The sequence below is a fragment of the Phalangium opilio genome, unplaced genomic scaffold, assembly GCF_054372755.1.
Source record: "Phalangium opilio isolate 3A_F unplaced genomic scaffold, DU_Popi_V2 ptg000003l_1, whole genome shotgun sequence".
In the NCBI taxonomy this organism is placed as follows: Eukaryota; Metazoa; Arthropoda; class Arachnida; order Opiliones; family Phalangiidae; genus Phalangium; species Phalangium opilio.
In genome coordinates this window covers 10,354,401-10,380,479 of record NW_028324145.1, presented here as the reverse complement: position 1 = coordinate 10,380,479, position 26,079 = coordinate 10,354,401, and the positions used below count along the sequence as shown (strand labels likewise).

Here is a 26,079-nt window from a genome sequence, read left to right as displayed (position 1 = left end):
GTTTGAATCTAAAATGTTTTGTGACAACTTTGATAGTTTAAATCAAATTTATTATTTTTCTTTTTTAATTTCAATATGTTATTCGAGATTAAATTAAATGTATAACAAATAATATTATAATATATAAATATTTTAATTCAATGTATAAATGAATTATCCCGAAGAATAGCTCAGGGAGTCCCGCGAACCCCAACTTGAATCGAGAGTTTGAAGAATTAACAAATGTTTTATTCCTATTATTAAAATAAAACTTTTTAACGTCGTTTATCAAAAAGCGAGTGGACGCCCAGAAACACGCATAAAGACTGACAAACGTATAATTTCCGAAATAAACAGTATATTAACAATTACTTTATGCAAATGAACCAAGGATGGCACTCACTGCACCACTCCCAAAAATACAGTTATGTGAACTGCAATTAAAATTAGCCAGAAGGCTTTTGATTTATTTTTAGAAAGGTTATTTTTAGATTGAATTGAATTGAATTGGCGTTAATGAGTTCTTAAACTCGTTTTCCATATATCCCTAAAACCAATGATAGTTCTTATTCGCCCACGGAATTTCTCTTCCAAGTCTTAACTCATTCCGGATGACGCTTTTTATTCGTGTTGATAGTAATATTTAGTCGTACAATACCACAAATAACACTAGAGTTGCGTCATTGGCGTCTTTAATACGTAATACTTGATATCTGCTTTGAATCTTTTTCAAGGGTCAAGCTAGAGTATAGTCAGAACTGACCATGCGGTTTTGGTCAAACGATGATTTATATTTTTTGTCCCATTTTCTTTGTTGATAGTGGGTTCTGGAAGCCCAACGGATCAACTGGATCCCAACAGGAGACTATCCAGGTTGGCCCGGGGCGGGGGCGGTGGTGGTGGTGGTGGCGGCATTGGAGTTGCCGGGGTCATGCACCTTCACGAAGCCGGATCCCTTGCCGGTCTTCGAGCCCTGGCTAGTGATACGCATCGTCGGGGACCACCCCAAGATGTCCGAAATCGTAGAAGCGTCAGCTCTAGTTCCGTCGTCCAAGGACCATTAATACCGGCTGACCATCGTCATCAACCAATTTACGCCGAAGTTGAGGTGGGAGTGCCTCGTCAACCGCCTCCATCTCAAATCCTGGACAGAAGGACCAATTCGACAGTTGTCACGGCTGCCGCCTGGAATTACCGGCGTGGAGAGTGCTCCCTGATTGAAAGAGGGGATAGAATTAAACCAGAAAGGTCACACCGGAGGACGGTCCAGAAGTTAACTTGGAGGGAATCACAATGGGTTAAGAGTTTCCCTGATTCCGAGTTGTTGGATAGCAGGGTCAGTACCATTATTATTTATTGGCTTGGGTATTTGAATTAAGTTAAATTATCATTAATAGTTAAGTAACTAACTGTTCATTTTGGGCTGTACCCTGCAGGTCAGCAGCATGACAATCGCGGACGTGAGTCCATCGGTGGCCATTCGAAGGGTCCTCTTACTGTACGAAAAGGGTCAATACCGCGAAGCCGCCAACTTCATCACCCGTTTGAACCATTCGACTTTCAAGGCCATTTTGGGTGATTTACCATTGGATCTTTTTGTGGATTCCATTCCTCACGGGCTGCCCGTTCTGGAAGCTCTGTACGCCAAAGTCTTCCTTTCGGATGACCTCAACTTCTCGGTGAAGCTTCTCCGCCCGGACAACGTTATCATGCAGATGGTTCGCATGTTCGCTCAACACGAGGAACCTTGCACACCCACCGGATCCGTCCGAGGAGAGATTGGAGTCGTTGCCTCGACACTCAAACCCGTCATGCCATCCTGCAAGAAACTACTCAAGGTAAGAAACCCCCAAATTTGTTTCGTGTTTTTTCAAGTAATATGAACGATAGAGCGAGGTAAAATTAGTCATACCACCAGATGTATAAAATACCACAAAGTGGCCATGGTAATTGTAATTCATAACATGATTCCCAACATCAGAACATTTGGAGCAAGGTTACGCGATAAATAGTTCCCTATTCATTATACTTAACCATTTGCCAGACCGGGGTGCTTGTGCTTGTGGATTTTTGTCCCACGTCAAGACAACAGAGGTTTGTGGGTTGATTGCTATCAAACAGTTGTAGAATTCACCCTAACACTGTACGATCCATACCCTTGGGAAGAGTCATGTTACATAACTAAAGTGTTAAGAGGGATACAGAGTTCATGTCATCTTTCTTCTATTATCCCGTCTGTTAATACGTAATGATTAATCTATAGCTCTTAATTACAACAAAATAAGCCTAGATACGCAATAATTCCTATAGGCCGTATGCATTCCTGGTTCTAACCCACTCTATAGATACATACATATATATATTATTTTTAACAACTCCACCTATCTGAATCCTCCTTCTCCTCCTCCTCCCATTTTTTGTTGCTGAAGCGTATAATTTGATCGATAGAGTAACTCAACTAATTACTGACAACGTACGGTACATGTATCTCGGACAAAAATATAATTGCCATCAGTGGTAACTAGTAGGGTGTATGCCTTTTTAATTAGCTCCCCTTCGATAAAAGGACATTCGGCAGCGCGCGCGCGCGTGCTCGTTGTCACAGTCACGACTACGTTCGCTCCCTAATTATTCCAAAAGGAACGTATACGCTCCGATAATTTTCTAAAACCGTTACCACGCTTATACTCTTTTTCCCAGGCTTGGATGGAAATATCCAGGGAAATGGAATTTTTCCTTATGTTTAACGTAGACAATCAACGAATGGCACGGCTCCAACCAATAGTATTAAGTAAAATGACCATTGACCTTTTCAAGCTCAATAACCTCCCAGTGCCTTGTTTGAGGTTTAAATTCCCCCTCGTAGGTTACTTTTCAAAATTTATAACCGCTTTTAAATATTGTTAAGGTATAAAGGGTTTCAATTTTATGGTTATAAATTAAAATTAAATCGTAATTTAGGCACGTATTATTTAGTTTTAAGTGTCCCTGTCCCCTTGTCGACGCCATTTTGGTACGCGGAATGGAGGGTATTTCAGTACCTATGGTAGCTAACCCGCTAGTAGGTTTTCTATCTATGAATAATCTTCGAAATAAGACAACGTCTGCAAGTCAGAAACCAGTTTATTAATACGTTGGACCACTTTTTTAAAATTAAACCCCGGGCCTGACTGGTCCCAAGGACTACTTCAATAATTCCAACTTAAATAAATATTGTAAGGGGCACTGGTCCCTGCCTTGGGAATAGTTTAAATTATTCAAGACACAAGGGGTCCCTAGTATACTGGTGTTTAACCACCTTGATTGAGTATTTGAACAACAAAGACCTTAGATTTGACTTGAAACCAAAGGACTTTGGGTAGACTGGTACGTTTGGTCCTAAATAAGGTCCTTGGATCAACATTCAATCTTAACTATAGCAAACTATACTGCTTTGCCTCGCCACCAATTTGAAAACGGTCTTGTTAGCTTAGGACTTAATTTAAAGGGAATATCACCCCTTTTGATATATTACGTGGAATGTGGTCCATTCTAAAAATTGAGGTTGTTTAATTCTCTTTAAAACGTAAACGTAATCCGCGAGCATTTCACGTTTTAATTTTATTCAAGGTGTGGTTCGCTTTATAACTTTAAGAATCAGAAAGTCTTCTTCTATACCCCAGACCAGACTACCCTAATATAAATTATGTAACATACACCATTTCGGCGAAGTTACTCTTGAACTTGTAACGAATACGGAGATAAGACTTATCCCAAGGCAGGCACGAAGTAACCCTTTAGTTGAATAGAAGAAGTTCATTTTATTTGACGAAGATGAATACACCTCTGCTGTTATTACAAAAGAATAGAACCAACTATTCGTAAAAAAAAATAAAATAAATAACAACGTGAAACAGACAACACGATTTAAAAAAACTTTTGACGCGATTTTTAAATTACCTTTAAAGAACTTGTAACAATAAACGCGGAAATCGACTAGACTTGTTGTGAGAACGTTCGTTGACACTATAGGAAAGACTAAGGCGGATTAACACGTTATGTTAAACCATATTAGGAGAAAATTAGTTAAGGACAACTGACAGTGGAGGAAGAATAGGCCTAACAATGTATGTTCTTTTGATCTCTCGGATAAGAATTCAAATAATTTACCTCGGGTCATCTCCCCAAACGCGAGACGACAAGAGGAGATGAAATGACAAAGATAATTTTACAATTTGGTAACGACGAAAGGTGCATGCGTAATCTAATTCAAATACATTTTATTGTTTTGATTGGTAATGAAGTGTTAAAAGTGTATTGTCGCGTATAGATTGACGATAGAAAACTTTTCCCGCGCTCTCTCTCTGTCTCTGTCTCGAATTGATGATATCATCAGTTCATAAGATATATTCAAATAAGTATGACACTACCTGTACTTCATAATGCTACTGAGAGACTTACAGCTCGAGCTAGTTCGAGAACGACAAGCGAGAATTGATTAACTACACTCGGTGGTTAATTTTGTAGTCTATCTAGGGTTCTATTAAGTCTGTACTAAGCCTTTGACATGCAGCACCTCACCACCAGGCCTCCTTCGCTTTACCTCGAATCTATGATCTACCCCACTCACTTCAAAATTACAAGCTCCAGTTTGTAACCAGTGACAAACTTATGGTGAACATATCCTATAAACTTATGATGATATCATGAACTTTGCAGTCTGATTTGGAATTTTATAGCCCTCGCGTTCATACTAGCGTGAATTTAATGTTGTAGGCCTTGATTTTAATCGACAACTACACTCTAGCCTTGTTTGAAATGAATGTTTCAGTTATTTTTAAATCTAATTAGAACTTTGGCTTGGACGAATTACACGCGGGGGATATTTGAAATGTAGGTTAGTGTTAGGGTTAAAGGGTAACAAGGGGGATGCGGTGACTTAATTTGAATTGGAAATGATCGAATTTAATGATGTTTTCTATTGTTATTAAACATGGAATAATAATCATTTAAACTTAATGTATTTTTTATTCCATGGTTTTAAGTAGGCAATGGGAATTCAAGTTAGGGACATCAAATTGGCATTCAAATTAAAATAAATTCCTATTTTAAATATAGCTTATAATTTTATTATTTTATTACATACCACAGGAATTAGATTTAAGTTATATATAGTTTCAGTTTCAACGTACACCGAAGTTATCAAATTAAAATTTATATTAAATTTGGAGTAATATTTAATTCATTTCAGCACTCCCTCTCTATAAATTTAAAATAAATCGTATTTAATTTAAGAGAGAAAATTGAATTTTAACATGAGTTTATAAGATTAGCTTCTGATCTTAAAAACTTCCAGTTAATCTGCTTTGGATTAATTGTTTCTTTAATTATACTATACCTTAATATAGCACACACCGCTTTTTATTTAAAAAAGAAAACCGGGCTAAAATATATATATATACATATTTTTAAATGTAAAATAATTTTTAGTGAAGTGATACTCCCCTAATTTTTAAATGAGCTATGTCATTAAGGTTGTCCGCCTTCTGCCACCTCCCCCTTTCATATCATTGTTATTACTTCATAGAGGGTGCAGTGTGTATGCTAGATACTTGTCATAAAAGCACCGCGAGCTTCACACCCGCTTATCATATCGCCCTAATTACTTCCAACTCGTTAAATATCAAAAACATTTTTTTTAAAGAAAAAAAAAGAAAATGTTTCAAAGCTGGAGGTTAGATTTTTGCCCATACTAACGAGGCTCTCAACACTTAATGAAGCTCGATAAGTTCTATAAAAAGGGATGACCCCTTCTCCTCCCCCTAAATTTTGGTAATAATATAAAAAGAATAGATTCAATTATCGCCAAAATATTCAGCGGTTATAGTTCAAAACAAGTAGAACAGGATTAAGAAGAGTTCTGGCTGGTATTTTTGAAATAGGGCGTGTTTTAGCAATAATTGTACAATGGTAATTTACTGTGTTTAAATTACCCCTTGGAAGTATACACCCTGTTTAAATTACCCCTTGGAAGTATACACCCTGTTTAAATTACCCCTTGGAAGTATACACCCTGTTTAAATTACCCCTTGGAAGTATACACCCTATTTAAATTACCGCTTGGGAGTATATACCCGTAACTGTATTTAAATTACCGCTTGGGAGTATATACCCGTAACTGTATTTAGATAACCTGCAAACCCGTAATTAAATTACCGTAGATTACCTGCAAAACCGTAATTAAATTACCGTAGGTTACCTGCAAAACCGTTATTAAATTACCGTAAATTACTCGCAGAATCGTAATTAATTTTTCCCAAATTAGAATCGATATTTTTGTCTATTTTTTTCCCAAACAATATGGCAACAGTAACAGTACATTAAACCGCGCTCTCACGTGACGTTTATCGCTAAGCGCGTTTATCAATTAATATTCATTGATAAAAGATGTTACTTCGTGATAATATCCGCGGCGTTGATGTCGTGTCCCACGTAATTTCGTGAAAGAGGAGGTTGAAAATATTTGGGAAGAAGTATACGCATTTAGATAACGATGGGTGTAAATTTCTTAGTTTATCTATACCAAAAATATCCCAGATCTAAAGGGAAATTACCTTCTTTTTTAAATGTAATGTAGGACTTCTTTTCATTAACAATGAATTAACTATACCCGCATCGTGTTTTTTAATATAGGAAGAATATTCTTTTATGTTCAGGTTATTTTTCATTTGGCTGTAATTGAAATTCTAGAAATTACTATTTTTTTTTTAAAGTTTCCTTAGAATAGGGCGATGTTTTTGTTATTACAGTTTTAATGAATAGTTAAAAATATATTTTTTAATCAAGGGAAGTGATTGAAAGCTAAATTAATTCAGATTGAAAATTTTTATAAAAAAAGTAGAAAAAATATCAAAAGGATCATTAAAACTCTATGGAGTGAAGAAGCGATATCTAGTTTACTAGGGAGAAGGTATAAATCCGCCACATTTCTGGCTTTATCTCCAGTCCAAACGTAGATCCGGTGTTAATCCCCGCCGCCTCTAAATTACGACCAGCATCTCATTGGTTCTTGAAAACTCACGTCAGCGCAACGCGAATAACGAAAATTACAGTCATATTTTCCGACTGAGGAGAGGCGAAATAGCCCGGCCTCCTTTTACCCCCCCCCCTTGCAATTTGAAAGGGGAACTGGGACTATACTTAGGCATCTTAAACCTTCTCCCTAATAAACTAGATATCACTTCTTGATGGAGTAATTAATATTTGAGGAGACCTAGCTTCAATTTAACTAGCTTTTAAGGAATATTGTATTTTCACTCCAGTAATATTACTCCATGGAACACACCGTAAATTCCAACAATGAATGCATTCAATCAATCCAAAATTCGTGGTGTAACGTTATTCAACATTGAAATTGCAAAATCGCGTTTTGTTGTTATGGGTGATAAACGAAATTGACCTTTTCTATTTTCACGCTTCTTATATTTCTTTTTTAAATTAATCAAATTTTGCCAAGGGTTATATAATTTCTAAATCGACTAAACGCGAGAAAATCCGCCCATACAATATAATATTTGTAACAATGTGTAAGAAAAGAATAAAATTGGTTAGAAATGGAGATACGGTGGTCGGTGGTTAACGGCTATATATCTTATAACTCTTATTTGATTTTAATGTCGGTTTTAAAATTGGTACCGGGGGGGGGGGTGATTTTATCGCTATTATAGGAACGTTTTCGTGCTCCTTATCGTGTTTAGCTATAGCCTGTTGGGCTACCAAAAATATATTTACTTTGATGCCAAAATACTATACTTTTCCATCGACTAGTCGTGAAAAATAAAAGTTTTCCACCACATTTTTCTAATGCCTTTATCTATATCGCCATAAACATTTATTTTCAGTGTACTTCTAATGCATTTGCGTTTGTTTGTCTGTCTGTCCTTTATTTAAACTTTGTTTCCTTGACTTTATGTCCAATACATTTGAGATAATAGAACGTAGGAGAGTAAAATGGAGTCCTGTGGCTGAGCAGTACCTTGACATTCTTAAGACAAATCCACATCCGGATGGTATGTGGATTGTGGACCACAAAGACGGTGCCTTCAAACAATATACGGACCAAGTTTGGTTGACTGGTAACTTGAAGCCCAATCTAACGTCTTTGTTGTACACATACCGGCCTATCAATGTTTCATCTTAACCCCTACAAGCAGACGATATTACGCCCCGCCCCTCCCCTTTTTTGTGATGTTTAGGCTTAGCATAAAAAAATAAGCAAAAAAACAAGAAACACAAACACATCTTAGTGACATGTAATTGCTTAATAATTACTTCTTTTGTCAAAAACTCTTAAAAAATTCGATGGATTCCATTCCATCCGGGCCTTCCTTGCACACACATCCGTTCCAATTCCAAAAAATCCAAAACCGCAAAGAAAAATTTATTTTCTCAAAATTAACTGTAATCCCACGTAACATCCGTGTGACATCTTGTTTTTCCTTCTTCCCTCCCTATATTGTAACATTATTGTACAATCTTATAAATTGAGGAGAAAGATTTTTATAGCGCATTCTATATATCTTTCTCTAGTCTTATGGGGTTATATACGATTTTCAAGCATCATCTCGCTTTTGGCACTTATATCAGACACTCTTTTTAATAGGGGGGGGTCCTTTTCCTGTTCCTTCCCCCCTCCCCTTCGTTCATCCTCTGGCTTCATCCTTTTTTTTAGATCAATTATCGAACCTGTTTTATCCCGGACTTTATGAGCTGTATAAATATTTTTTCCCTGTCTATCTATTTATCTTTCCAACACGAGGATTGTTGTAACAATATAAGGGATTTTATTATGGGCTTTTGAACCGTGTTGTAGCCTTGAAGGAGAGAGGGATGGAGTAGTAACCTTCGTACCTCTAACGTTGCAGTCTGCAATCCTAATATACCAACCATTTCGATGTATGTAACTAAGAGGGAAAGACACGGACGGGGGTAAAATTCTGCCTTCTATTTGGCTTTTTGGCGCCTGCGTTGTAGTCTTTTTTATCTTGAGAGTACGCAGAGACGGGTGGCAATGTATCAATCCTCTTGTACGTCCCGAGACTGAGGTTTGCCAACCCCCTTTTTTATCGCCCGTCATCATTACCGCTCCATCTTACTTCTTTCCTCCATGATGTAGCTTCTTAAATTTTTATAGTCCACTTTAAAACATTGATATCGTAAATGCTTTGCTTTATTTTTTACGACTAAATGTTATCGTCTATGTTTCTCTTGTTAGAAATGAGTTAATTACGAAGTTAAATTAATTTATTTTGAGATAGACAAGTTGTTAATCATTGTTCATTGTTATGTTTGGAGTAGGTATCGATTACGGATATTTATAATTTTAGGGTCTTCATATATAGATTGCGCCTAATCCTATCCGTTTAGTATAGTCAAAGGTACAGCGCGTGCGCGAGCCGGATTACCTTTAGTGACGTACTGACCTCTTATAATTTAAATTATAGCCTTTCGGTTTGACCCCATTCTGACATCGTAATTCAGTGACATAACGTCACTAACTAGGAAACGATTAAGTTATTGTAATTTTTTAATTATTTTAATTACGGATTAAAATTTAGGGAAAATTAAATTATTAAATTATGAAATCGGTAAAAGTTGTATGTAACTCCTCGCATCAAGGGATGAGTGCTTTAGAAACGTATTGAAAGCTTTGGTTTAACCTACTTCCGTTGTTATCAGGAGCAGATGACAAAGGAGTCTCGGACGCTAGCTTCCATAATGTAGAGGGCAACGGGATCCGCGAACGTCACGGTTATTAACCAAAATCATTACGCCAGTGCCACCTCTCGTAGGAAATTTGAGCTTTATTTTCCAACCAATAGCGTGTCTGCAAAGTCTCGAAAGGAGATCTGGGAAATCGCGTCTGGAGCCTCTCTTTAAAAATACGTATCGTCTGCTTATAATTAGCCAAGGCTTAGCGAGTATTAGAGTTAAAAAATGGATTTCAACGACTTTTTAATCTTTTTTTAGACTAAAATTGATAATGAAAAGCCCAGCGAGTAACGTATGTACACTATTAAAAAACTAAAATGTGTTTCAGGGCCAAATTTTTCTAAATTTCTTCTTGAATTAAATGATAGCTACAAGAGGTTGGGAAAAGAAATCACTCACGATCATTTAAAACCCAAAAAGTTAGAGACAGTGATTTCGTTTCCAACCTCTTGTAGCAGTCAATTAATTCCTACCTTTAAGGTCACAAAATGTAGTCTTATCTTTTATCTTAATACCAACGATTACATCTGTTTGAATAAAGTAATTATATTGTGTATATTTATGTCGCAATCGGGTAAGACGAACCTCAGTAGCCAACTAGCCACCGTTAGTCCGTTATTACAAAGAAAATTCCCAGCAGACATTGGTGCCAGATATAATCCACCATAAGCATCGTCTGCTATAATGTCTGATAGCGCCTCTAAGGCAAACGATACCGCTACAGCTGTGACGTACGCGGGTCCCATTGCCCTCTATATTGTGGAAGCTAGCGTCCGAGACTCCTTTGTCATCTGCTCCTGTTGTTATTTATATCTTTACGCGTGTTTATTCGTTCCCTTTTTATTTGCTTGTTATCTTTCACGTCGGTTAATTCTTCTTTGTTGTTATTTATAATATCCGTTTCAATCGTTTTCACGGTTAAACCTCCTCGTTAGTTTGCTAATTTAGAATTAAGATAAGTGTTTACAAAATTTTGCGGTATTTTTAATACAAAGTTTATCAAAGGGTTAAGATAATTTTGTCTTATTAATAAATTAAAAACGAAGTAAATGAAGTCTCACAACACTGAACCTATTGACCTTTATACGAGATATTTAATCTTTACGTTGTGGCACAGATTCCAAGGCATTTAAATGAATAGAACTATATTTTAACTTAACCTTTGACCCCCACCCTTTTCGCTACGGTAAATTATAGATAATTGGGCAAATTATATCCTATTCATTCTATTATACGCTGTAGTTTTCTCATAGTCTCATCCAGAAAATTTTAATGCTATATTATTACCCAACTTCAATTTGAACCAGAGAGGTTAAAACCGGTAAGGATTAAAGAGCATCGAAACATTAGCTATAGTTGAAAACAAGGATGGATTTTAATCAATATTAAATTAATATCAAAGATTTAATTTTTATAAAATTTAAATAACACGACCTTCTTCGAAATCCCTTGGTTCATTTTCATGCAAATATAATCAAATTTAATATTCAGTTGAATTATTAATTTGCATATGGATTACAATATCATTACATTTCTGGAATATTAAATTGGGGTGGGTTGTTTTTTTATTATTATTATAATGTAGTCTTAGCTACCGACTCGTCCCTGCCTCTCCCATTTTATGCTAATTCGTTAATTAGGCCAAAAAACCTGAAAAGGTATTTATAAAATTAAATAAAAACAATTTTGTTCTCCATTATTTTTAAATAGACATTAATTAAAGCAATATTTTTACGTCCCCCGGGCTGTAGAATTGAATGAAAACGGGAGTCGTCTGCATGCATCTTCCCAACTTACCAACCAATCGCTATAAATAGAAAATTTAGAAGTCCATAACTTGATGTTTATAAAAATACGTCTAGCGAGTAGCGCGGGGAAATCACACGTGCTCTCTAGTTTGGATGGCGCGAAATCACACGTGCTCTTTCTAGTTTGGAAGGCGCGAGAAAAATCACGCGCGGTTTTTCAGTTAAGCCTAATTTTCAAATTAGGCTTAGTGAGTGACTACGCTACAAGAGTTAGAAGACAGCAACTTGACCACACACTGAAATGACCTTACACCGTGAATTCTATGATTAAGGTCTTATTCCAATTTCTTACTTCAATTAAGAGTACTTCTTACGCTATTAAATCACTAAATAAATCGAAGATACTTATTATTAAGGGTGCGCGTTATAGAATGATGGTAGTTGGACCCTAAGGGCAGATCCGGTCGGAAGAGAAATTTCCCACTCTGTACGTGAGATGTTTTAAAGATAAAAAAGTTAAAAAAGAAAACTATAACTTATATAAGACAGATCGAAGATCGCGTGGTCCATATAGAACAAGGAACGTTATAGAAACGCCATCGAAAATATTTGACGTTTGGGGATTTATTTTAGCACCGAGAAATCTCCCTTATCTTGGCCTCTTTGGCACCCTAGATACCCAAGCCAGCCAGGACACAACCTCTATATCATCCCCCCTATTATTATTACCACTATTATCATAAAAAAGAGGGTCATTGCATATATTAGGCTATTTTAGAAAAGTGTGTTTACAAATATGTAAGGAATAATACATATTATTTAATATTTATACTGTATACTCATCATTTTGTTATTTTGTTGGCTAGCCATTGACGCGTTTTATTTATGGCAACTGTTACGACGTAGTATTTTCCTTTAAGAATAAATTAGCATAAAATTAAAATGAAACAAACTTTAGATGAATCAATATATTTTTTAATATTATTTTAGAACACTTTATAATTTGTTTCCGGATGTTGTTTATTCTTCATTATAGGTAATTGTACTTACGGAGCCACGCACTAAGAAACAATTAGGTGGTAAAAAACGTTCCTTGGACAAAGCCCTTGAAGGAATGGGTAGGCACGGTTTAGTAGGTACCACCGACGATACCTTGATGAACCTTCACGAAGCCCTGAAAGTCGAATTTGAAAGGGCGATACATCAATTTAAAACGGCCGTTCAGAAACTAGACGATCTAAGCTTGGCTTCCAAGCAACCAGTCACGAGGTATGTAATTATATCTAATTATAGAGTATTCTGATTGGCAAATTCAATTAAAATCTGTAATTGTATCCGTAGATCGGTTTCTTACGGACCCGCACCCACCGATGCCAGTCATCAGAGACAATTGTCTCTTCGCCAAGACGAGATTCAAGAACGATTGATTAAGAATAAGACGCTTTTGAATCTAATCGAACCCACCTTAACCAATCACAGTCTCGAAATATTGTTGCAAATACTCAGGAAAAGGGTTGAGTTCGACAAGGATGTCCTCTTTCAATTTACTCAACTTCGAAAGGAAGTTAAAGACGTTAATCCTAATTCCATCGTCGCCCCCGTCCTCATGAGATTTTCGCACGGATGTTTACAAGTAAAGTTTACGATGAAACTGAAACTAGATTTTAACTTTTAAAGGGCCAAAGGCTTAACTAACGTCTTTGATTACGTAGGTGCTAGATTTAATGAAGGAAGTCGCCGACGATGAGGATGACGATTCCAGTGACATTTCCGGTTACCATAGTGATTCTGATTCGGCTATCGCCTTGAGTGGAAGTTCGCAGTATAATGGATTAGCCGCTAGAAGGAATCATCTCTTGTACCGTTCAGGTAATTTAATTTTGTCATTTTTATCTTTGGTATGACGCGAGCTACGTCAAATACGGACGACATGGTTGGGGATAAAAAACTTCGTTTCCAATCGAAACATTTCGTTTATTTATGGTTATAAGTAGTCCTTGGAAAATTTACCAACCTCTTTCTCTCTCTACCCGTCACCACTACCAAACCTTGTCATAATTAGCGTTGGTATGACGCGAATTGCGTCAAATATTGACGTTATGGTATGGTTGGCGAAGAAAAACTTGAAGTTAAGATTCAACCTTCTTTCCAATCGAAACGTATCGTTTATTTATGGTTATAAGTAGTCTTTGGGAATTTTACCCTACCCATCTCTTTCTGTCTACCCGTCACCACTACCACGTGTTTCATCTCTTATTTTGGCGTCTTCACCACCACCCCCTCTATGGCTAGGTCCAATCGTAGTCAATCACTCAGGCTATGTTATAGTAGGCCTAGAAACCCAAGCTTTTTAGAATCGAATGGAATTCGACCCCGTCACATATATATCCCTACGAAAACGTTGTTAAAACTGAAAGTCCTCGCTCTAGCTCTCGGCCTACAGAAACTCTTATCGAGGGCCAAGCAAGCTTTTGGTAGAAAGTGAAGTCGTATCTCCCATCATGCGTGGTGGTGGTGGTTCTTTTGCTGCTATCTTCAGAGATAAGGGCCACACTTTTAAAAAGAATGTATGTGCCCATAAGGTTTAAAGTCGGTTAGTTTATGGGTGATTCCTGAATAAGTTCTTTGCACTTGGCGAAACAGCGTGCCATTTTCGCGCTGCCAATTCGTGTCGAAAAGAGTTCTGATTCTTCCGAGTCAGGTGTTGTTAAGCCTTTGTTAATGTGTCTTTAAGAAAAGTTAAATTAGGCTTAGAGGTGGTGAATTCGTCATGGACTTCAAAGTATATTTAAAAAGTAGGCTTAGTGAATTCGTCGTCTGCTGAACGGGTGGCTTAGGGATCGTGAATTCGTCATTAGGCTTAATATTGATGGACTTCAATGCATATTGAAAGTAGGCTTAGTGAATTCATCGTCTGCTGAACGATTTCGTTTGGAAAAGTAGGCTTAACAATCTGAATCGGAATCGAAGGTTTTTTTTTATTATTAACTGTATTCAATCATTGTGGGCGTTGCTTTCTTCATCTCTTGTACATCGTGGTGGTACCCACATCTCGGTCGGTGCTGTTTATATTTGAAAATTGTAAAGGGATATCTATTAAGGAATGAATGCGGAGGTTGATAAATGTGGTTTGGTTGAATCTTTGGTGGAGAAAGGCGAACGGCCAAACATTATTCTCTCCACGGTTTTCGAATCGGTACCTCAATCGCGTCACGAGAAGAACTTTTCACTCGACAATGTTGATGACCCTAAAACGGGCTTACCGGTCGTGAACTCTGTCATTGGTGAGACTGAGATAGCCGCTCCAATTATGGGACCAAGGAATAGCCACGCTAGTCTCGACAAAGAAGGGGATTACTGTCGTTGCCATCAAGGCGCTCGACCCAAAAGTCAGTTTTGTGTTTGTTCTACAACTTATATTTCCCAAAGCTTTCCTATATATGTGTAAGATTAATCCCATGTGAAGGACACCGAAAATTTACCCCCCAAAGGTTCAAACCTTCAAATGGTGTGTTGTAAATCAACCCAAAGTTATCGAACTGTGGTTGTTTTTAGGAGATTTGAACCCACGTTATTTTAAAGGGTCTCTAAAGAAGGCATCGATGGGTGGGGTAAAAAATTATTTGAGATACGTCATAGGCACGTGACTGAGGAAAGACGTGGTTCAAGCTCTTAGTAACCAATGACAAACTTATGGAACATATCTTATAAATTTATGATGGAGGGAATTAATAATTCTTTTACTTCGAAAGAATATATTTCTTTTCCTTAATACTTGTTGTAGAAGCTTGGTCCCGTTGTGTAAAGATGATTAAGTTGATTTGGCGGCTCGCAATGCATTGGCCCGAAATCCCTGTCTCTATCTCTCTCTCTCTCGCTCTTCTCGTGAATGCTTCTCATTCCGTCTTTATCCCTTTGATAGATAACGGAAGATGGATGGGATGATGGTTTGGGCTTCCGTGAATTTAAATTTGGGTTTTGGGATATTTAGATTATGCAAGGTATTAAACCCCCCTTGGTATGGAGATTTATAGACTTATTTTAATCTGTGTAATCAGGATACCGGAGGGTTTTTGGTAAGATGATATCATCATTTATCCTAAACTAACTCTTCCTTTGTTAGTATCAGAAGTAAACCTCAAACTTGTACTTAAAAGTTTAACTATAGTTAACCGCAACATTATCTAAGGTTTATGGTCAAATACACAGAGACTATAAGTTTATGTGATATGTTACATAAGTATGACTTTACCTATACAGTTCGTAATGCTAGAGACTTATTGAGACATAACTAGTTCGAGAACGACAAGCGAGAATTGAAGAAATTACTCGGTTAATTTTGCAGTACTTCCATCTAGGTCCTATTTAGTCTGTTCTAAGCCTTTGACATGCAGCGCCTCACCAGGCGCACTTCGCTTTACCTCGAATCTATGACCTACCTCACTCACTTCATGACAAGCTCCAGTTTGTAACCAGGTAGAAACTTATAACGGAACATAACTTATGAACTTATAGGCAGAGACGCGTTGATTCTGAACTTAATTTTTACAACACAAGTAAAACAATTCCCCCTGAAAACATCCCCAATATTGACCGTGAAATTAATCACAAAACCTTGATAGTGTGTTGTTAAATATGTAGGTCACTAATTTAAGTAAAATTCCGGCGTGTAAATTCTTCCTAAAGGTTGTCGTGATCTCAAAGACCTGTTGGTCCTGCCTTTCCTTGAGAGTACCACGTGTTCTTTATTTTTCATTACCCAAATACCTATAAATGTAATAAATGAATTTTGATTTTTAGTAGAACGTGATCGGGGCTAAACCTAAAACAGGCTTATGATCAGCCCCGGACGTTTTCTTCTTTTTTTTTCTTTTTATGGGATTGACCCTTGACCCCCTAGCGTTATCCCCCCTCCCCTCCCCTCTAGAGACTTATTCCTTCTTTTTTCGGGTTCTTTTGAAAAGGAGTCTTGGAGAGGTTTCTTATTCTTGCCTCCAAATTTAGGCCGGTGGGCCAGTAGGAAAATATGGTGGAAAGAAGTATGTTTTTTTCTTCTTGAAAATTGAGGCCGAGCAAGCACATTGGTGGTTTAAGATTAGTGAGTGGTGAGGATGATCTCGTATTATGTCAGGTTTTCTATAGGGTATAGAAACTTCCGACGGGCCCTGACCTCTGGATCCGGCTTGGATCGTTTCTTTTTACTTCCCCCTCTCTTTATCCATAGTCAAAATAAATCGCTCAGTAACCGGTCCAAAGTTTGAGTTGCCCAATAACACCTCCAATTTTATATATTAATAATTTCTAATATTTTATTTTTTTTTATAATTATTTCTTCTCCAATTTTAATCTTAATCTTAGTTAATTTGTTTTTGGAGTATTTATTGTACGAGGAACTCCGGCTTTGTTGTTTACGAAATCACGTACACTCTTGGATCTCTTAGATGAGTTCCAAAATGCTTTAATCCGAAGTCTATAGATTTTAATTAAGCTAGACTTTAATCTTAATTAGTATTAAATTGCTTTGAAGTCTATCTTAAAAGGGAGCGAAATTGAGTTTATTGGACTAGACAGACTTTCTCTGTAATCTTATAAGTCTAGCCTGGAATGCATACAGATAATAAGAATGATTGGGCCCCTCCTCATGATTATGTAATTACATTAGATGGTAGCAGGAGGAGGGGTTATGAACTTCTGATGGTAGCAACGCGATGTCAGGCGAGGTAAAATTCGTCATAGATAATGATTAGTCTATAGTTATTCTTGCAAAATCGGCTTCGATACGTTGAGTGAAAATGGCTACATAAGGATTCCTGGTAGCTGTATGTATTTTCGCGAGTTTTAATGTTGTTATTTGAGGATTATGCTCCTCTGTAATAAAGATTGTCTAGAACCTTTCGTGGAATTAAAACTGATCCCAAATGAGTGGGTTTATCCGCAAAATTAGTCCCACGCATTTAAATATTTAAGTAGGTGTTCTTTATCCACTTTCTTTTTGATGAAAGGCGCAATTTTGTGTGCAAGGGTGTCCTGTAACTCTCCATTTGAAAAATGACCTCGCGGGTTATTCAATTTCTTAATTAAATTTGCGATGAGTTAAAAAAAAAATCAGGGTTAATAAACTCGTAAAGAAGAATACCATCAAAACCACTAAAAACGTTTGGTACCAATTTCTCACAAAAAGGTTCTATGGACCATTTCGGAAATTACATACAGAGAATTCCACACATAGGGGCGAGGCCGCCATTGGGGTATTCTTCCTGGCGCCAGAAAACAACGCCAGATGGAGTCCCCCGAGTTCACTACACGCTAAGGGAGGTCTAATGGTGGCCTTGCCCCTGTGTATGTAATTAACGAAATGTCCAATTCCCTTTGCTTTCAAAATTAACAAGAATCCTTTTACACAAGTATTTGCTTAGCATCAAACATCAAACAATCCTTTTATATCACCACGCTGAAATTAACACAAGCCAAATAAAGCGTACATTTTAAAGACAAAGCGATTATAATCAAATAGCGGAATTCGGGGAATGAATCTTTATCTTGTTAAATCCCTGGGAGTCTTATAAATTCTCTCTCTCTCTCTCTCTCTCATGCTGGAATCCTCTTTCTGACACATGATCTCTCTCTCACTCTGTTTTTCTCCAATTATAAATCTTTGCAGTGTTTTATTTAGGTCGTCTTCGTGTACCTAGTCTAGTCCCCACGTCTTCTAGATCGATTCAGGCAGGCAAGCAATCCATTTAAGAATCAAAATTTAGGTTTAAAATAAAACGAGGTTGTGTGTGTGAGAGAGAGAATTGATGGTCGATGAATCATGGTGTTTGGTAATGGAGGAGTTAAGGGGGAATACCTTTTATCGTATTGGAAATTAAGTTAATTTTTAAATGTGCGGCTGGTGCACGGGACGGGTGTTTTCCTTAGCTTGTTCTCTCTCTCTCTTTCGCTCTATCTCTCGGCTCTGATTGGTGGTTGTATCTTAAGATGGTCACGAACTCGATTAATCACGAGGAACCATTTCGAATTTCAACCGGATTCCCTTAGTTCCAAGAGACATTGGCTATACCGCCGCCGTTTCTAAACCCGTCTACTGGTTATTTTAGCCAGAGGGTTAAAATTTTCTTGATTCCTTCCACCACCTACGCCAGCTGACCGCCCCCGAGATCTTAATAGCTATTTTATTTAATGTAATCGAGGACTATAGCTCTCTTGAATGCGATGGAAATAATATATATTTTTTATCTTGTTCAAAGAAAAAGGTTGTTTTTAAGGATTAAATAACGTTTAATCTTTTTAAATTTAGTACGATTATGAATTGAACGATGGTGTTATCGTCTCAAAAGGAATTTGATATGACGGGGTATTAAAGGGATATATGTATGAAATTATGAACAGATTTCAATGAGAATGTTTTATGTTTTTGATAATATGTGCGGCTTTGAAGTTTTGGGTTACAAAAATAGTTTCAAGGTGTTTTTCTTTTTTTCTTTTTTTCTTTCTTTATTTTTCCATTTTCATTTTCCTTATATTTTTAAATTAGAAGTAAATAGTAGGATATATTTTTAAGATAAGGGAAAAGGTCAGGGAAAGTTAAGAAAATTTTAAAATCGGCCAGAAAAAGTCATGGAATTTTAAGAATTTCAACAAATTCGGGGAATTTTATTTAAGTTGCTAAAATATCTGATCAATAACAAATTGGGCCTAAAAAAATTGTAAAGAAGAAAAAAGATCAGGGAAAACGTGTAAAAGTCGGGAACTTGAACCTGAAAATTACGTGGCAACCCTGTTGATTGACTAACCCGCCTTTTCCTTACCTTCTTAAAAATCTACCTGATATAAACTTCCAATTTTAAGTTGACCCATCTTTAATAAAACGGTAAATATGTACTCGAAACGCCCTTGAATTACTGTAGGGTCTTGAAGTTGATCATTAAGGTTATGTTAAGCGTCTTTTAAAACTCTGCTTACGTAACAGGGACAGGGTTCACTATAATACCACCACCACGAATGGTGGGATGGATGGTACTTACCGTTTTTATTAATTGAAAAGTTTGATCACGCTTTTAACATTAAGATACAGTTCTAAAAAACGTTGGCGAATGTTAGCTATTGAAAAGTACAACCCTCAAAATAAACCATGAGACCTTATGGGAAAATATTTATCTAAGTGTTTTGGCCCCTTTTTTGGGGAATGGCGTGCTTAAGTAATTGAATTCGTGACGTAACGGTATATGGTTTTTCTTCCCCCCCCCCCGTTTCAAAGTCGTGGATGATCCAAATATTGTTTTCTTATTGACTTCTTAAAAGCACCGGTGTATACTCTTATTTGGAGCGACCCCGAGCATTACCATTGTTTGACTATATACTATCATAAGTCTATAAGATATGTTCCATAAGTATGACTCTACATATACTTCGTAAACGGTAATTCTAGAGACTTACAGCTCGAGCTAGTTTGAGAACGGCAAGCAGAAGTCCTACACTCGGTGGTTAATTTTGCAGGACTTCCATCTAGCTCCTATTTAGTCCCAAGTACTAAGCCTTTGACATGCAGCGCCTCATGCACCAGGCGTCGCTTTACCCCGAATCTATGACCTACCTCATTCACTTCATGACAAGCTCCAGTTTGTAACCAGAGACAAACTTATAACGGAACATATATTATGAACTTATGATAGTATTTGTCTTTTCCGTTGGCTGTCTTTGTCTATTTTTATCAATATTTCACTTCCGTAAAGTGGTATTGTATTATCCACTACAAATCGATTTGATGCTTCATACGCAGAAACGGGCCCGGGAACGGTGGTGGGTAATTTTCTTTCTGAACTTATGTGTTTTAAGATAAGTGTAAGTCCGTGTTTGTCCCCTGTGACATTCAATCGGATCCGGATGGCAAAGTTCTTCTAACTGTTTTGCATATATTCGATTCTTTTTACTTATAGTTTGAGTCTTTGAGTGTTATACTTGAGAAGATATTGAATTTTTTATATAGAATATGTTACAGCAAAAGAAGAAAAGAAACAAACAGTTGCTGCTAGCGTCTAAATTTGAAAAATTATAATAATCACTTCTGTTAGACCAGGAATACATACTACAGATATTATGTTTCTTAACATCGTAACATCAATAACTTTAAAGTCACCCGTGCACGTTTTGATACTCTTTATCTCATAAATTCCTAACCCTAAACCTAGACCAGTTTTAATCTAAAACCACAAGGATTGAATGCAGCCATAACTCAGTTGGTTAGGCAACATTACTCCCTAAGGTACCATGGCGCATTTTTGCGAGGGCGACCAAGTACTCATTGGTACTGACTGCATGGCTTCCCTGGAATTCTCCTTGAGGCCATTGTCTATTTTATTTCTTCTTCTCGATACTGGAAGATTAATGGTTTTAATAAATTTAAAGACTAGAGACTTAATCGTTCCAGCATTTTCATTCTTAGAAAATGGCTTATTTCTTCCTAGAAATAAACATTTTTGTCTTTAAGGGGTATGTCTCGGAAGTCGGAAAGGGTACAGACATTCTTTATTTTAAAATACGTAATGGTTTTTCTTAGTTTCCGTAATTTATTGAGACGGATGAGTCTCTTTTGTGTTAGAAGGGTTTCCGAAAATATCTAAGTTTTTGAACTGTCAACCTTATTATTTTTTTTATCGTGGCATATTTTCAAACTTACGACCACGAGTACTGTAATTATTAGCGTTCATCCCCGTTTGATCCTTAGCTAGGTATTTATTACATTGTTTTTAATCAATCATTGGATAAATTTTTTAACTCATAAAAGAAATAAAATTTGTCTGGCGAGACATTTTTCCCAGAAATTATAAATAATTTTCAGACTAGACTTAAGAGGATTCACAGCAGCTGCATTTACACTAAAGGAGACCTGGCTATTTGGTTATGCAATTTATTAGCCAAGTAGCCTGACCTCTTGGTGTAAATGGTATCAATTCTCCTAGTATGAAAACTACGTATTAAAAATTAGATCCAGAACCTTGCTTGCTTGCTTCAAGGCAAAATCCTTGCACTAAATCACTTCCCTCATTTAAATAAATAAATATTTGTTGATTTTTGAAAAAAAACCATTGCCAAATATCGGGATTTTTTTAATTTGGGAGGGTCATAGAAGCCAGTATTTTGACTCTTTTATTTATATATCACGATGATCACGCTCACGAAATGTTTTGGTATATCCGCCACCTGCCCAGAAGGCACAGCCAATCACTCGTCATTCTTAAACAAAAAGATAAAAATCCCTGAAAAGAGGTATAGAGAGAAAGATTCCCCTTGAAAGGTAATTTGATTCCAAGTTCCGGTTTTTGTTCCAACCAAATATGCTACAAAACCAAACCGAACCGAAATTTTCAGACTTGAAATGAGGCTCAACAAATTTTTGCTTTTTATCTACGTGTGTGGTTATATAAAACCAACGTAGCTTATTAGAACGGTGGTTTGTTAGTGAGTATGTGTGTATGTTTGTGGATGAACTGTTTAAATAAATAAAAGATCCGTTACCAGCTTTGATCTTGAACAGGGAAAGAAAGAGTTGACACAATGATAGTTTTTAGGCGAATTTTAGGACTCCAATGACAGCTCAGAGAATTCAGGCTGCTAGAAGGACTATAGCGCAGACCACGTTGTACTTCAAGTAGCCTGACCTCCTTGTGTATGAATCCTCCTAGTCTGAGAATTATGTGTCATCATTAATGTAATCGAAATATGTACGAGGCATTACTCTTTTTTTTAATGCGCTAACACACGTAGCTATTAATGTTACTTGATCGAAAATGTTCTTGTTTTAACAGATATTTCTCTTAATAAAGGGAGAGAGAAGGTACAGACTCGGGAAGAGAGATCGGGTTTGTCGTGTCCTGATTTTAAAAGTTTTGATCTTCTTTTCGTACTCCGTTATTATCTTTAAAATATTCGGGGGTGGAAATAAAATTAATTATAACTTTTACAAGCAAGAACACTATCATAAAGATGGCCCATTTTTCCGGCACAAATTGGGTTAAATAACCGGTAATGTTTATTTAGAATTCAGATCGGAATTAGATTTATTATGATTATCTTATAGCCAATGGCTACGGAATTAGCTACTGCCGAGACGGATAAGGCTGTCAAATACTATCAAGTTAATTGACAATTACTTTGCTTTTTCTATTTTGTTTTTAGCACGAGTTACAAGTAGCAGCAGTGGTGGTAGTCGAAGCGGGGGTAGTTCACCCGATGCCAGATCATTGGAGGAAAAATCCGATCGAAGCCATAGGTTAAAGTTCAAAAAGCCAAATGGCGGTGGTAAGTTTAAATTCATTGGTTTCGCGAGGGATTGAAATCGTTGTTGTCAAAACCTAATTATAAGGTAGTTTTTCGTTTCGTTTTTGCGGACGGAGAATTTTTTCGGGGTTATGTTTTGACTTTGTTTGACCTTTGGTAAAAACCTCGCGAACGCTTAAAGTTCCAGGTAACGTCGCCCCAACCCCGAGATGTGCCAAACCTTTTGTTAATGGAGGAACGACGAACCCTGAACCCTGGGAAGTTAACCAACTCAAGAAAGACTTGGAAATAGCCAGGGAAGAATTGAGAAGGACAAGAGTGGTCTTAGCTGACCTTCAAGATAGAGAGAGGAAAATGAAAGACAGGTAAATTGATTCAGATTATCAAATTTTGCAGTGTAGTCTTTAACTAACCTTTGACCCCTTATAGGTTAGCCGAACAAGCCCAGAAAATGTTGGAACGCGGTGTCCGATTCGAAAACGTATCGATGGGCGAAAGAAGACCTACAGCCCTGATTCGAAAATACGGAAACTTGTACGCCCAAGCTAGGGTTGACACTTTAGACGCCCTTGACGCGCTTGAAGAACTAAGAGATGGTGATGAACTCAAATCGAAATTACTTTTCTCGGTGGTTGTTGTAAGTTTCATGGATCGTTTGGTATTTTGACTCCTGGAGTACTTGCTAATCTTGTAATTTGGCTATGGTACAGTTGGCCTTCCGGTCAGTTCAAGCGAACGTGCTGGAAATAAAGGGTGGGATTCGACGGGCACTTCAAATTCCGGACACCACAACATCAGTGGCTGAACTACCTCCGTCCGCAAGGGAATTGGAGGCCAGTGTCAATTCTTTTCTCAGGGACACAATCGAGAGATTTGATATCCGGAAATGCGTTGAGGTCAGTTTTAGTCTTTTATTTTTTTCTTTCTAAGCGTTTTTAAGATAGCATTTGCACAAAAAGGGAATGGTATTGCATGGGTAAATGTTAAAATACATATACGCTATAATGTTGAGATGTTTTGGTCACTTTTCTGACCGCCGCTTTCATGAGAAAGCGAAAATAGTTTACGCTTTCTAGGTAAAGTGGCTTGCTATGGGCGTTGTTGAGTCCAGAACTTTTACTTACGTAGATATAGATTATCTTCAATGTTTGACTACTAGCTCTCTTGCGTAACGTCACGCTAGGTTTAAAATCTGACCCCTTTAATGGCGGTCAAGCGGAACCGGCACCATTAAGTATATAGTCTGGCTGCATGCGCTTCAATATTATTTAGATATGCTAATCGCTTCCTAGACGGAAGATTTGATCTTGTAAATAATAAAACATAAAAACTAAAACAAACTTAAGCTGCTCGGTTAGCTTTTGTTTACCCCGAGATTCGTTGGTAAAAGACATTGCCTTGAGGAAAAACAATTACGATGTCGTAGTTTAATTGCCCGATTGTGAACAATTCAATGACGTTTGTTCAAATATTTTCTTTCTATTTTTGATCTATTCTTCCCTAAAAACCTAAAAGGAGGTCTGTTCCCAAATCTGGGCAACGCTTTACGACTATCCGTGTCTGAAAGGTTGCGACGGACTGATACAGTACGTCAGAGATTGCGTCCGGTTGGCTTGGGGTTTAGCCAATCAGCATCCTCCTTTCGTTATTGAGTACGAAACGAGGACATTTCGACGAGACATGCATGTCCGATTTCACGCCTCCAACCAGGACTCGGCCGAAATTAAAACTTACTTATGGCCAGCCCTTTTAGAAGGACACGAAGGGCCTTGCGTCCATAAAGGTGTCGTGGTCACTTGAACCAACGTCCCCTTTTGTCATAAAAAAGACCTTGAGCAAATATTTCTTCATATCTGGACACGAAAGTTAAAAACAAAAAACAACCATGTCTTGGGGGTTCTATACTCGGGTTCAGGAAAATAGTTCAAGTACTTGTTTGTATTAGAGGTGGGCAGAATGTTTCAGAAACTTGTCCAGGGTTCACATTTTCAACGTCATCCTATACCTAAATCCAGGAGTATTTCCCAAAACCATATAGTCCTATTACTCCATTTTTTTATATTTAATGCATTCCTTAGAATGGAATTAATTAAGCCTAAATCTTAATTAGGTAAGGCGAAAAAATTAAATGGTGTCTGCAGCTTTATATTTATTATTAGCCAATCAGGATACCTTTCTTCGCCTGCATAGACTATTTAAATTACTGAAACGCGTTACCCGTGTTGGATTGGGGGTATAAATGGTAGAATGATTATTGCATCCTAGTTTTATGTTCTACGTCACTCGACGTCATAATAGGCCGTACCCCAATAATGGCGGATCTAATAGACAGCCTGTTCCAAAACCGGTGGGTAGGACCATTGAGTTGGTGAGGTTCTATGGTCGATTTTGAGTAGAAATGATTCTATGACCGTAAACTAGTTTAGATATGAGTGTTTTATGGATGACCCCTTTAAATTTAGGTAAAAATCTTAAGGACAATATAATTTTATCAAGGGGTCATGGGTAAAGCACTCAAATTATAACTTATTTAAGGTTAGAAGTTACAGTTTCCATTCAAAATCGTTGTGCTTCGCTACGACCACAAGTTTTGGAATACCCTGAAATTCCCCTTGATCGTATATTCCCCTTTTACTGTGGACCACGTCCCACCAAAACAAGTATATAAAGTGACGTCATACCTTCTTATTTTGGTATATGACGTCAAGGCCTAAATAGAAGAGGCAGTATAAAACATGTCTATATCTTTGCTAGATATTGCTAGCGATTCAAGGTGATCTTGATCACCGTTTATATTAGCTGTCCTACGCGATTAAATGTATATATTAAAAAAAAAACACCCTATTTATTTCCGCGCCTTATTTTAGGCTTTTACTAAGCCTATTTTTGTAGAAAACGTTTTATTTTATTTAAGGGTTTTAGTTTTATATCTCTATAACCCTTTTCCATAAATACGTCCAAAATGATCCCACCTATACCTACCAATAATAATTATAATTATTATAAATTAAAATATTTAGGCCTATTTAAAAAGTATCAAAAATCGGGGTATCGGATATTATGGATTTTTTTTCTGTTGTTGTTGTTGCAACGGATAGAAAGAATTAATAATAAATAAAAATACGAAATTATTTTTTTATAATTAACAAATTAACTTGTGTGTACAATCATGACTAAAATTTGCCACCACGTGGGATTGGGGGCGTTAGTTACACAGCTGTTTTTTGTTCTTTAATTAAAACCATGGTAAAATTATCCGACTTAATTGGGATCTAATACCTTGAATTAAAAAAACTGAACGCACCGCACGTGTTTTTTATTT

The 26,079-nt window shown here is 36.9% G+C and overlaps 1 protein-coding gene across 1 annotated transcript; it reads left to right on the top strand.

Moving 5' to 3' along the window:
• The first annotated feature begins 910 nt into the window (after positions 1 to 910).
• LOC149717731 (uncharacterized) lies at positions 911 to 25,907 on the top strand. Its single transcript, XM_089840617.1, has 10 exons — positions 911 to 1,315; positions 1,416 to 1,817; positions 12,514 to 12,746; positions 12,819 to 13,110; positions 13,190 to 13,346; positions 22,656 to 22,778; positions 22,939 to 23,122; positions 23,187 to 23,394; positions 23,468 to 23,653; positions 24,273 to 25,907. Exons 1-10 carry the CDS (start codon positions 911 to 913, stop codon positions 24,555 to 24,557), a joined length of 2,475 nt encoding a protein of 824 aa, XP_089696743.1. The 3' UTR covers positions 24,558 to 25,907.
• The last annotated feature ends 172 nt before the right edge of the window (positions 25,908 to 26,079 follow it).